At 50.9% G+C, this 13,955-nt stretch overlaps 1 protein-coding gene across 1 annotated transcript in view; it reads left to right on the plus strand.

Moving 5' to 3' along the window:
* The first annotated feature begins 1,132 nt into the window (after positions 1–1,132).
* LOC137426476 (alpha-N-acetylgalactosaminide alpha-2,6-sialyltransferase 2-like) overlaps positions 1,133–13,955 on the plus strand; it is a 43,065-nt gene continuing 30,242 nt past the window's right edge. Inside the window, exon 1 of the mRNA XM_068115044.2 lies at positions 1,133–1,418. Coding sequence (XP_067971145.2) covers positions 1,300–1,418 — 119 coding nt within the window. The 5' untranslated portion in view covers positions 1,133–1,299. The remainder of the gene's footprint in view (positions 1,419–13,955) is intronic.

The following is a 13,955-nucleotide window of genomic DNA, read 5'->3' on the forward strand; positions in this document are numbered from 1 at the left end:
CTCCCCCATTCCCAATTCCCCCCCCCCTCATTCCCAATTCCCCGTCCTCCCCACTCCCCCGACCTCCCCACTCCACGACCTCCCCACTCCCCGACCTCCCCACTCCCCGTCCTCCCCACTCCCCGTCCTCCCCACTCCCCCATTCTCCGTCCTCCCCATTCTCCGTCCTCCCCATTCTCCGTCCTCCCCATTCCCCGTCCTCCCCACTCCCCGTCCTCCCCACTCCCTGTCCTCCCCACTCCCTGTCCTCCCCACTCCCCATTCCCCGTTCTCCCCCCTCCCCCATTCCCCGTTCTTCCCCCTCCCCCCATTCCCAACTCCCCTCCCCCACCATTCCCAATTTCTCCCCCATTCACAATTCCCCCCCCCCCCCCTTCCCAATGCCCCACTCCACCTCCCCAATTCCCAGTCCTCCCCACTCCCCATTCCACCAATGAAATGGCGTCGCGAGCGCGGTGCCCTGATATTAGGGACCGGGAATGCCGCCAGGGGCGCTGCGCGCACTCCCCTACGTCACGCTGTGCATGGCACTCTGTGACCGCCGATGCGGTGCAACGTGCAATGCTTTGTGGGCAAATCGTTTTTATGCCATGGTATGTCATATTTTGGACTTAACCACTCTTCATGACCGATCATGTGACATCTACACACTCATGGCTACCACCGAGACGGATCCTGGTTTCACGTGAGTAATATTTACCATATTTGCTCGATTTTTGAACCCGATGCATGCAAATATCGTGTCTATACCACACGTAAAATATTGTTTAGAAAGAATAAGCACATCTCCCCCTTTGAAAGTGCCCCCTGAAGTGTGTCCAGGTGGAATTTCTAAGTCGTAGGTCTTAGCAACTCTCAGCAATCTTTTACCGCATGGATTTATCTCGAGTGTTTACTAAACTGTGCTAAGTTGAAGTTGCGGACATATTTCAGCAGTTTTCAATGTAAATCGGTCACAGATATGGATTCCATATTTATATGATATAATAATGGCCACTGATGCGGAAAATCGCTGATACGCTTTTGGCCATAACTTTGCTTACAGACATGCTAGAAGGGTCATCTCTGGCTCATTTTCTTCATCTTGAAGAGCTCCAGCAGCTCACATAGTAATTTTACATCTATCTCCAACTTGAATTTTTTTGGCCAGTCCCTACTGATATGACGTCACGAGTTGACGCGCACACCCACCTTGGAAGTGGCGCCGCACCTTTCGTGGCGGTGCCGGTTGTATTATCGGAGCATATCCGTGACTCCGTGTCCGTTCCTTCCCGCGTTCGTCGCCGCCTCACGTAGATCATGTGGTCGCCCCGAGTGTGCCTTATCGGGTCCGTTTTCCTGCTTTTCTTCACCATCGGCTTCTTCAGAAATGTTGACTTCAAATCGCTCCAGCGCAGCTTGCTCCAATCAGCCGAACTGTGAGTGTGGGGGATCGACCATCGATGGTGTGTCCACAGCAGGTGGTGTGAATGGCATTTCGAAACGAGCGATTGGAGCTCTCGGCTCGTCCCTGTTGACCGAACACGATAAATGAGATAATGTTTGTTTGTTTTTTAATAGGGGTCGTCTATTTACCTGTTGAATCGCCATACGCCTTAACAGAGGGAGGCGAAGAGGGCGAGGAGGAAGAGAGGAGGGGGGTAGAGAGAAGAGAGGAGGGGGGTAGAGAGAAGCGAGGAGGGGGTAGAGAGAAGAGAGGAGGGGGTAGAGAGAAGCGAGGAGGGGGTAGAGAGAAGAGAGGAGGGGGAAGAGAGGAAGGGATAGGAAGAAGAGAGGAGGAGGGGTAGAGAGAAGAGAGGAGGGGGTACAGCGAAGAGAGGAGGGGGTAGCGAGAAGAGAGCAGTGGGGTAGAGAGAAGAGAGCAGGGGGGTAGAGAGAAGAGAGGAGGGGGATAGAGAGAAGAGAGGAGGCGGGTAGGGAGAAGAGAGGAGGGGGTAGAGAGAAGAGAGGAGGGGGTAGAGAGAAGAGAGGAGGAGGGTAGAGAGAAGAGAGGAGGAGGGTAGAGATAAGAGGAGGAGGAGGGTAGAGAGAAGAGAGGAGGGGTAGAGTGAAGAGAGGAGGAAGGGATAGGAAGAAGAGAGGAGGAGGGTAGAGAGAAGAGAGGAGGGGGTACAGAGAAGAGAGGAGGGGGGTAGAGAGAAGAGAGCAGCGGGGTAGAGAGAAGAGAGCAGGGGGGTAGAGAGAAGAGAGGAGGGGGGTAGAGAGAAGAGAGGAGGGGGGTAGAGAGAAGAGAGGAGGGGGGTAGAGAGAAGAGAGGAGGGGGGTAGAGAGAAGAGAGGAGGAGGGTAGAGAGAAGAGGAGGAGGGTAGAGAGAAGAGAGGAGGAGGGTAGAGAGAAGAGAGGAGGGGGTAGAGAGAAGAGAGGAGGGGGGTAGAGAGAAGAGAGGAGGAGGGTAGAGAGAAGAGGGGAGGAGGGTAGAGAGAAGAGAGGAGGGGGGTAGAGAGAAGAGAGGAGGGGGGTAGAGAGAAGAGAGGAGGAGGGTAGAGAGAAGAGAGGAGGAGGGTAGTGAGAAGAGAGGAGGAGGGTAGAGAGAAGAGAGGAGGGGGTAGAGAGAAGAGAGGAGGGGCGGTAGAGAGAAGAGAGGAGGGGGGGTAGCGAGAAGAGAGGAGGAGGGTAGAGAGAAGAGAGGAGGAGGGTAGAGAGAAGAGAGGAGGAGGGTAGAGAGAAGAGAGGAGGGGGTAGAGTGAAGAGAGGAGGGGGGTAGAGAGAAGAGAGGAGGGGGGTAGGGAGAAGAGAGGAGGGGGGTAGGGAGAAGAGAGGAGGGGGATAGAGAGAAGAGAGGAGGGGGGGAAGAGAGGAGAAGGGGAGAGGAGGAGGATAGAGAGAGGAGAGGAGGAGCATAGAGAGAAGAGAGGAAGGGGGTAGAGAGAAGAGAGGAGGAGAGCAGCGGGAAGAGAGGAGGGGGACAGAGGGAAGAGAGGATGGAGGCGGAGGGTAGAGAGAAGAGAGGAGAGGGTAGAGAGAAGTGAGGAGGGGGTAGAGAGAAGAGAGGAGGGGGGTAGAGAGAAGAGAGGAGGAGGGTAGAGAGAAGAGAGGAGGAGGGTAGAGATAAGAGGAGGAGGGTAGAGAGAAGAGAGGAGGGGGTAGAGTGAAGAGAGGAGGAAGGGATAGGAAGAAGAGAGGAGGAGGGTAGAGAGAAGAGAGGAGGGGGGTACAGAGAAGAGAGGAGGGGGGTAGAGAGAAGAGAGCAGCGGGGTAGAGAGAAGAGAGCAGGGGGGTAGAGAGAAGAGAGGAGGGGGGTAGAGAGAAGAGAGGAGGCGGTAGGGAGAAGAGAGGAGGGGGGTAGAGAGAAGAGAGGAGGAGGTAGAGAGAAGTGAGGAGGAGGGTAGCGAGAAGAGAGGAGGAGGGTGGAGAGAAGAGAGGAGGAGGGTGGAGAGAAGAGAGGAGGAGGGTAGGGAGAAGAGAGGAGGGGGGTAGAGAGAAGAGAGGAGGGGGGTAGAGAGAAGAGAGGAGGGGGTAGAGGGAAGGTTGAAGGGGGCAGAGGGAGGAGAGATCATTGAGTAGGGGGTTGGGGTGGGAGGGTTGAGAAGGCAGAGGAATGAGGGGAGGGGTAGGAGGAGTAAGAGGTAGGGGAGTCGGTGGTGGACGTGGTATGGGGGAGGACTGAGGACCGAGAGCAAAGTGATGAATGAAATGGGTGAAGTTTGCATACGTTATAAATCCATGACCCAATTTTTTTTTGATGCTAACAGGTTTGGCCAGACTGGCATAACTTGGGATTAGCACATCATGAGAACTCTTTTGATGTTTAAGTAGTAAGACAGAACTGTCTTATCTGTCTCCCTCTTCCAAATCCTGGGTGGCGTCTGGTCAAATCTGTTTCTGGTGTTTGTTCCCCCTCCATCCCCTCCCTTACCTCAAACGGCTACACAGCTGACTCCGCATGTGAAAAAGCTGAATGCCTCAACTCTGTGTTTGCCTCTAAATCTTGTGTCCCAAACCCATCCCTCTCTGTACTCACCGTACCCAGTCGTACCCAGCTGCTCCTGGACTCCGTGTCCTTTCCTCCTCACAAGGTGGAAAGGTTTCTGTCAACCCTCGACTCTGATTCTGCAACTGGACCTGACGGCATCAGCCCACGGTTCCTAAAACCCTGTTCTTCCACTCTTTCACTCCCTCTCTCTGTTCTCTTCACCCTCTCTTTTGCTCAAGGTCAACTGCCATCTGCTTGGAAATCAGCCAACATCACCACTTTGCACAAAAAGGTGCAAAAACAGATCCCAACAACGACATACCAATCAGCCTTCTCCCAATTATCAGAAAAGTCATGGAATCCATCATTGCTTCGGATATGAAATCTTTCCTCTTCTCCAATGGCTTGATCTCTGATCATCAATTTGGTTTCACACCAGGTCACTCTACTCTGGACATGCTGCCTCTGCTGTCTCAACAATGGATGGAGGTCCTCAATGCCAAAGAGGAAATTAGAGCTGTCTCCCTCGACATATCACGTGCCTTCGATACGGTCTGGCACCGCGCTCTGCTCACCAAACTCTCCTCCTTTGGTATCCATGGAAATCTCCACGCATGGCTGGTGGACTTCCTCTCTCGTCGTAGTCAACGTGTGCCCTGAATGGGTTTCTCTCATCTCCTCTTCCTGTTCAGGCTGGAGTTCCCCAAGGCAGTGTTCTGGGCCCTGTGCTTTTTCTGGTCTTTTTTTTTTTGTATACTGAATCGAGGCTCGTGAAAGAGCTAACATTTACTTCACAAACAAATCAACCAGACAAACAAAATATATAAAAAGTGGGAGCGGAAAACAAGTTGGGGAGAGAAGGGGAAGCATACAAACACAACATTTGAGAGCAGGGAGATGTGTGGAAGGGAGAGGGCTTGGGGGGAGGAGGCGTGGGAAGGGGGGGGGGGGGGAGGGAGAAGTATAAAATACAAGGACACCAAGGACTTCCAGGACAGAAGTTGGTATTTCAAAAAAGTGGAATTGGGGTGAAATTAGCGGTGGTAGAAAAGATCAAGGTTTTGGATGGGGGAAGATAAGACATGGTGGTGAACAGCTGTTTTAAAGACCTGGAGGGTGGAGTGGGATTGAAGAGAGTGAGGGAGTTTGTTCCAGAGGTGGGAGAAAAGAGGAATGAAGGAGTGAAGGTGAGCAGAGAGTCTTGATTTTGGCAGTTTGACCATAAGAGGGTTGCAGGCAGATCTTGTGCGACCTGTAGGAATATTTGCGGGACAGAGCCCAGAGAGAGCTGGGGGGGGGGCAAGGCCAGAGAGGATTCGGTAGAAGACGGAAAGACCACCAACCTGCCTGCGGTGAGTGAGTGAGAGGCCCTTGGAGTTAGCTTCATCATGGGAGATTCCAATGATTCTGAATGCTTTGGTTTCAACAGCGTGAAGACGAGCTAGGTGTGAGGCAGGAGCACCGGCCCAGAGGGGAGAGCAGTATTCCATTGAGCTGCGGATGAAAGCCTTGTATGTGGTGAGGAGCTCAGGTATGCCAAGGAAGGACTTCGCACGACGGAGGATGCCCAGTCGGCGACTGGCTTTGGAGGCCAGATTTGAAATGTGGTTTTCCCAGGAAAGATCATGGCAGATAGTGAGACCCAAAAGCTTGAGTGACAGAACTTCTTGGAGAGGATTATTCAGAAAGTGGATGGGAGGGTTGTCCAGTCGGTCTTTTTGGAGAGACATCGTAAGAGTGTGAGATTTGTCAGGATTGAAAGTCATGTTCCACTTGTTTGCCCAGTCTGTGATTTTGTCCAGGTCTGCAGAGAGTGAGGAGGCTGCAGACTGCCGATCTGAGGGATGAAGAATGGAGCGACAGAGAGTAGAGTCATCAGCAAAGAGATACAGAGGATTTTCAAGAGAGTCAGAGAGATCATTGATGAAGACCAGAAAAAGCACAGGGCCCAGAACACTGCCTTGTGGAACTCCAGCCTGAACAGGAAGAGGAGATGAGAGAAACCCATTCAGGGCCACACGTTGACTACGACTAGAGAGGAGGTCCGCCAGCCATGCGTGGAGATTTCCATGGATACCAAAAGAGGAGAGTTTGGTGAGCAGAGCGGGGTGCCAGACCATATCGAAGGCACGTGATATGTCAAGGGAGACTGCTCTAATTTCCTGTTTGGCATTGAGGACCTCCATCCATTGTTGAGAAAGCAGAAGCAGCATGTCCAGAGTAGAGTGTCCAGGTCTGAAACCAAATTGATGATCAGAGATCAAGCCATTGGAGAAGAGGAAAGATTTCATTGCTGAAGCAATGATGGATTCCATGACTTTGCTGATAATTGGGAGAAGGCTGATTGGTCTGTAGTTGCTGGGATCTGTTTTTGCACCTTTTTTGTGCAAAGCGGTGATGTTGGCAGATTTCCAAGCAGATGGAAGATGACCTTGAGCAAAAGAGAGGGTGAAGAGAACAGAGAGAGGGATTGAAAGAGCGGAAGAACAGGATTTTAGGAACCGTGGGCTGATGCCGTCAGGTCCAGTTGCAGAATCCGAGTCGAGGGTTGACAGAAAATTTTCCACCTTGTCAGGAGGAAAGGACACAGAGTCCAGGAGCAGCTGGGTACGACTGGGTACGGTGGGTACAGAGAGGGATGGGTTTGGGACACAAGATTTAGAGGCAAACACAGAGTTGAGGCATTCAGCTTTTTCACGTGTGGAGTCAGCCGTGTGGCCATTTGAGGTGAGGGAGGGGATGGAGGGGGAACAAACACCAGAAACTGATTTGACCAGACGCCACCAGGATTTGGAAGAGGGAGACAGATAAGAGAGTTCGGTCCTGAGAACGGAGAGATATTGTTTCCTGGCTCTCCTGAGGGTGGACAAACACTTGTTTCGGGCTTTGTGAAAGGAAATGAGATTTCCTTCCGTTGGATTTGCTTTCCAGGAGACGAAAGCAAGTTGTTTCTGGGCAATAGCCTCACCACAAGATTCCGTGTACCATGGACGGGAGGAAGGGTATGACAACAGAAGACGAGATGGGATAAATCTGTGCATGAGAGAGAGCAGTTTGCTTTGGAAGAATTCCCAGGAAGAATTTATGTCAGAGGCAGTAGAGATGGGAGACCAGTCCAGATGATTGATGGCTGCTTGAAGACCGTGCCAGTTGGCCTGAGTGAAATGCCAGACTCGTCGACGCTGAGGAGGCTCTCTGAGAATGGTCAGAGAGATGTCCACTTTAACAAGCACATGATCAGAAGAGCCGATTGGAGCAGAAGAAGAGCAGCAGACATTTTCAGGGAAGTTAGTCATAACCAAGTCCAGAAGAGAAGATGCTCCGTTGAATGAAATCCGGGTCGGGAAATTGACAGATTGTGTCAGTCCCAGTGAGTCACAGAAGTCCTTTGCTGAAGAGCCATGGCTGGTGAGAGAGGTACCCACACCCAGCCAACTGGCATGGTGACAGTTGAAATCACCACATATGAGGAAGAGAGAGTTGGGATGGGTAGATAGAAGTTGGTCCATATTCTCAGACAGCGAGATGTAGATGGAGTCATCACTGTTTGGTGGACGGTACAACACACATATGAACAAAAGGTGGGAGCGAAGGGGAAGCCGTAGCCAAAGGTATTCCTGGGGGTGAGGTGGAGAGAGGGCAGTGCAGGGCGAGTGAGGAAGAGAGTTTTTTTATAAAGATAGCAACCCCACCTCCAGGACGAGGCTCACGTCTATCATACCGGAGGAGGGAGTAACCTGGGAGAGATACCAAGGAATCAGAGACATCATGAAGGAGGAAAGTTTCTGTTAAGCAGATCACGTCTGGTTTGTCAGAAGCAACCTGTATGGAGAGATCAGACAAGTTTGAGCGAAGGCCCCGGATGTTTGAGGTCCATACTGTTAAGGAAGAGGAAGGGGGAGCATCGGATACAGAACAGGGGGGGGAGTGGTAGGGTAAGATGTGGAAGAGGAGGAAGAGGTAGGGAGAGCTGTTGAAGGTGTGTCGGAGATTACAGAATAGCTTGGAGAAAGGGAAGAATGCGGCAGACAAAAGGTTTGATGGTGATTGGGAGAGGCGCAGTGAGGTGTTATTTGACGAGGGGGAAGAGCGAGGCAGAAGGTTGAGGGAGATGAAGGTGAAAGTTGGAAGGGGGAAGAAGCGGGGAGGACGCTTTGAGGAGGAGGGGTGAGAGGGGAGTCTAGGAGGGGAGGAGCGAGGGAGAGTCTCGGAGGGGAGGGGTGTGGGGGGAGATTTGAAAGGAATGGGTGATTGGGAAGATTTGGAGGGGAGGGGCAAGGGGGAAGATTTGAAAGAGATGGGTGATGGGGATGATTTGGAGGGGAGGGGCAAGGGGGTAGATTTAGAGGGGAGGGGTGATGGGAAATGGGATTTTAGGGTGATGGGATTTTGAAAAGTGTACGATTAATGGGAAACGAACATTTATTGCAAAATGAGTTTCTTGAGACATTCGAGTCAAAAATACGTTTGAGGACGCTGGAGGGAGGATGGAGTGCTGGAGAGTTTAGGGAATGAATGAAAGATGCACTATAAGAGATGGAATTTTTTTTTGGAATGAATCGATTTGGTGAGCAAGTCGAAAGCATCCTTTTATAGAAGAAGAAGAAGAAAAAGGTGTTGTAGAATATAACAGAATACAGGTCTTCAGGGGACAGATGACATTTTTTAACAACGTGATCACGTGATCACAAACAACGTGGTCGAAGAACGAACGAACAAATAAGAACGAATAAACGAATAAGAACGGAAGGAATTTTTTTTTAATATTTTTTTTTTGAGATTTTAAAACGAGGAAGTATGGGGTGAAAAGGCCGTGAAAAACAGAGACCGGAAAGTAATTGCAGCGCGATCGGAGAACCACTGAGACAAAAACAAAGCCTCAAGCCAAGGTCAGACACGGTAGCCTCGTACTACACTTAGGCCTCAGAATACGCGATACGAAAGACCGACGATTCTGTACACAGGTATGAAAAACCAACACCAAGAATACTATTAAAGACACCCCAATAGGTACATACACCGAGAGAAAGATACAGTTTCGACAAAACCACAATTGTGAAAAGTTACTTAACTTCGAAAGCGAGCACGCATGGACAGCTTTGAAGAGACGAGACCTCCAATCTTGCGCATGCGCAAGATCTTGCGATGCGCAAGTTGCGCGCATGCACAAGTCTTCATCAATGATCTCTCTGACTCTCTTGAAAATCCTCTCTATCTCTTTGCTGATGACTCCACTCTCTGCCGCTCCATTCCTCGTCCCTCAGATCGGCAGTCTGCAGCCTCCTCACTCTCTGCAGACCTGGACAAAATCACGGACTGGGCAAACAAGTGGAACATGTCTTTCAATCCTGACAAATCTCACACTCTTACGATGTCTCTCCGAAAGGACCGACTGGACAACCCTCCCATCTACTTTCTGAATAATCCTCTCCAAGAAGTTCTGTCACTCAAGCTTTTGTGTCTCACTATCTGCCATGATCTTTCCTGGGAAAACCACATTTCCAAGCTGGCCTCCAAAGCCAGTCGCCGACTGGGCATCCTCCGTCGTGCGAAGTCCTTCCTTGGCACACCTGAGCTCCTCACAACATGCAAGGCTTTCATCCGCAGCTCAATGGAATACTGCTCTCCCCTCTGGGCTGGTGCTCCTGCCTCACACCTAGCTCGTCTTCACGCTGTTGAAACCAAAGCATTCAGAATCATTGGAATCTCCCGCGATGACGCTATCTCCGAGGGCCTTTCACTTACTCACCGCAGGCAGGTTGGTAGTCTTTCCGTCTTCCACCGACTCCTCTCCGGCCTTGCTCCCCCAGCTCTCTCTGGGCTCTGTCGCCCAAATATTCCTGCAGGTCGCACAAGATCTGCCTGCAACCCTCTTATGGTTAAACTGCTCACCTTCACTCCTTCATTCCTCTTTTCTCCCGCCTCTGGAACAAACTCCCTCACTCTCTTCAATCCCACTCCTCCCTCCAGGTCTTTAAATCGGCTGTTCACCTCCATCTCTTATCTTCCCCAATCCAAAACCTTGATCTTTTCTACCCCCGCTAATTTCACCCCAAATCCACTTTTTTGAGGTGACTTTTGTCTTCTTTCCTGGAAGTCCTTGGTGTCCTTGCGTTTTATACCTATCCTGCCTCCCCCCAGGCCCTCTCCCTCCCACACATCTCCCGATGTCCCTGCTCTCAAATGTTGTGTTTGTGTGCTTCCTCCCCTTCTCTCCCCATCTTGTCGACCGCTCCCCTTTTTATATACTTTGTTTGCTTGTTTGTTTGATAAATGTTAGCTCTTTCACTAGCCTCGACTCTGTATACAAAAAAAAAAGAAAAAAAAAAAGGTTGATTACAAGTTGAGACATTCAAGGGTATCCAATGTCCTCACCTGTCTCTTGTGCTCTGGCAGATCAGGGCTCCCCATTTGGTGGGGTCCTTTACTTCCAACCTTCTCTTTCTGTCCCTTGATGTCGGCAAGATCTTTCACAGGAATCATTTTCTCTCTGCTGCAGGAACAGTTAATGTGGGCTTGGATCACACAGCCCTCATCGGCCTCACAGCCTCCCCCCTCACAACTGGTAATCTGACACTTGCAAGTCAAAATATCAAATAACTTGTCTAACTTGACAATGAACCTCTCTTTGGCATCAAGTTTGCCCTTACCAAGAGAAAACTTCACTGCCTGATTCCAGACCTCCTTGAGCTTGGACATGATGGTCACCTTTTCATTGATAACAGGAGGCTTGAAAAGAGCATTAGCTTTGCTCCACTGACAAATCAGACCAGGGTAGATGTCAGACACGAGCTTTCAGCAACAAGATGGCTACAACTGCCGTCCCAACAGGAAGTTACCAAAATAAAAGCCCTAACTTCAAAATAAAAAACGTCTCTTTTTTCCAGAAGAATAGCAAAATAATCAAAAATTTAATAATAATCAACTGCAAATTGATGTAGGTTAGGGTTATCAGAATTTTTAAAAAAACCTCAGATTTGTGTTCTACACACCAAAATACGTAATATGAACACCCCTCTCGATTGATTTCCAAAAAAAAAAAAGTATGGCCCGCCCTAGTGCTCCAGCCCGATTTCTTCCGAAGTCATGTCAGGGGGAAGGGCGTCATTTAGTGTTGTACTAAAGGTCGTCATTTAGTGTTGTACTAAAGGTCGTAACTAATGTTAAAGGGCGCTTCCGCTTCCGGTCCGGTCTGAAGAGGACGCAGGCGTCACATGCTCGCCGCTTCTTCGACTGGGCCACTGTCTGTGGCTTGCTTTTTTGGTGGTCGTGCGGATTTTTTGGCCATTGAGTCTGCCCTCCGCATAGTCCCGGCTCTGCTCCCTGCTTCGCCTACCCGGCTCCTTCGCCTGCTCGCTGTTTCCTCGGGCACGCTCTCGTGGGTTGTGTCCTTCGCAGCGGTGTGGCGGCGGTTTTCCCGCCGTGATCTTGATTTGTAGCGGCGGCGGTTGATTGCCGCTGCATTTCCCGCTTTGCCGTGATTAACCTTGGCCTCGTGATCGTCTCTTTGCTCCTGTCTGCCCTCTGCTTGGTCCCGACTCTGCTCCTGGCTTCACCTACCTGGCTCCTTCGTCTCCTTGGGCCTGCTCCCGTGCGTTGGGACCATTGTTTCGCCTCCTCAACCTTGGCCTCGTGCTCGCCTCTCCGCTCCTGCCTGGCATGGCTCTGCGGTACTCCGCCGCAAGGCTCCTTCTGCTCAATACCCGCTCCACCCCATCATGCATCTCTGCCATCAAATCAAATGGACTCCTCCGACGACCCAGGTACATTCACCGTGGCTCCGGTCGTAAGTTTGTATATGTACAATCAGGTCACTCCATCCCCGTCCTCTGGTCGGCTCAGCGCACTCCCACTCATCGTCCCAGCACACCTAGTCACGGCAACGCACAAAATCGCACCTCCTGCCTGCGAACCCTGGCTAAATCACCTGAATTCATCCCCGCTGTTCAAAACAACATCAAACTCACCCTGTTCAACACCCGGTCCCTCAACAACAAATGCCTCATCCTCAACGACTACATCCTGGATAACAAACTGGACTTTCTCGGTCTCACCGAAACCTGGCAACAACCACTGGACTACTACACGCTCAACCTCACCACACCCAATGGATATTCCTACGTCAATAAACCATGCTCGGAGGGCCGAGGTGGTGGAATTTCCGTTATCCACCGTCAAGACATCAGGACCAGCCTCATCCCCATCGCCTCATCCTCATCCTTTGAACACCTGGCTTTTAAACTCTCTGGTCGCACGCAGTCAGTCATGGCTGTCGTCTACCGCCCTCCCAAACCACACCCATTATTCCTGTCTGACTTCTCCTACTTTCTGACCCAGCTATGTTCCCTCTCCCCCTCAATCCTCCTCCTTGGTGATTTCAATATCCACATGGATTCCACTGACTCCACAATGACCACTGACTTCACTGATTTACTCACCTGCTTTAACCTCACTCAACATGTCAACTTTCCTACGCATATCCGTGGTCACATTTTGGACCTTGTCTGCTCCACTGGATTAATTTTGCACCATCTCTCTGGCTCCGACCTCACCCTCTCTGACCACTTCGCCATCACTATGACCATCAACATCCCCACCCCAACACCAAGACATTATCGCACTATCAACTTCGGTAAGCTAAACGCTCTTTCACCTACCTCATTCTCATCCACCCTCTCTGAAAAAATGTCCACTTCTCCATTCATTGACCTCCACACCCCTTCCGACCTCACTGACTACTACAACCACACTCTCTCCTCCTGCCTTGACCAGCTTGCACCTGTAAAAACCAAAACAGTTTCTTTCACCCATTCTGCTCCCTGGTTTACCCCTGAACTCCGCCTGATGAAAACTCGTGCTCGCCAACTTGAAAGACTCCGCAATAAAACAGGTCTCACAGTTCACTCCCAAGCCTACAAGGACCACCTACAACACTACAAAGATGCCCTCTCCCACGCCCGCTCCGCCTACTACTCTCAAATTATCCACTCTGGCTCCGGAAACCCAAAAGCACTCTTCTCGACAATAAACAAACTCCTCCACCCCCTGGACACCACCACCCAGTCATTCACAGTAGACAACTGCATCTCCTTCCTTTCTTTCTTCCAACGCAAAATTGACAACATCTACAACAGCTTGACCACCGCCGCACCCGCTCCCCCTCCAACCACCTGCCCCCCCTTATCCTGCCTTCCCCTGTCTCAATTCTCCCCGTTCTCCCCTATTGACCTCTCTGAACTCCTCATAGGAATGAAAACTGCCACCTGCACTCTTGACCCCATCCCCTCCAGCTTTGTCAAGGCCTCCCTTCCTGCTCTCTCTCCACTTATCATTGCAACAATAAACTCCTCCCTGTCTACAGGCATCGTCCCACCATCCCTCAAAATTGCTGCTGTTACCCCCATTCTAAAAAAACCTGGTCTAAACCCTGACACCCTAAACAACTTCAGACCCATCTCCAACCTACCCTTTCTGTCAAAAGTTTTGGAACGCGCTGTAGCCACTCAACTCAAACATCACCTCTGTGCCAATAACCTGTATGAAACATTCCAATCCGGATTCCGCTCCAACCACAGTACTGAAACTGCTCTTCTCAAAATCACCAACGACCTTCTCCTCTCCTCTGATGCTGGCAACCTCAACATTCTCGTCCTCCTCGACCTCAGCGCTGCCTTTGACACCATCGATCACACCATCCTCCTCACCCGACTTGAATCCACCTTTAACGTCACCGGCACTGCAATCTCTTGCATTAAATCATACCTCTCTGACAGACGCCAGTTCATCTCCATCAATAACTGCAAATCCCCCACTGCTCCCCTCCCCCAAGGTGTCCCCCAAGGTTCAGTTATTGGCCCCCTCCTCTTCATCCTTTACCTGTCCCCCCTCGGTCACTTAATCCGCCGTCATGGTCTCCAATTCCACTGCTTCGCCGATGACATCCAGCTTTTCATCTCCACCAAGTCTGTCTCCACCGACACCCACTCTATCCTGACAAACTGCATCTCTGAAATAAAATCCTGGCTTCAAATCAACTTCCTCA

The sequence above is a fragment of the Myxine glutinosa genome, chromosome 5 (assembly GCF_964187855.1).
Source record: "Myxine glutinosa chromosome 5, kmMyxGlut1.1, whole genome shotgun sequence".
NCBI classification, from domain to species: Eukaryota; Metazoa; Chordata; class Myxini; order Myxiniformes; family Myxinidae; genus Myxine; species Myxine glutinosa.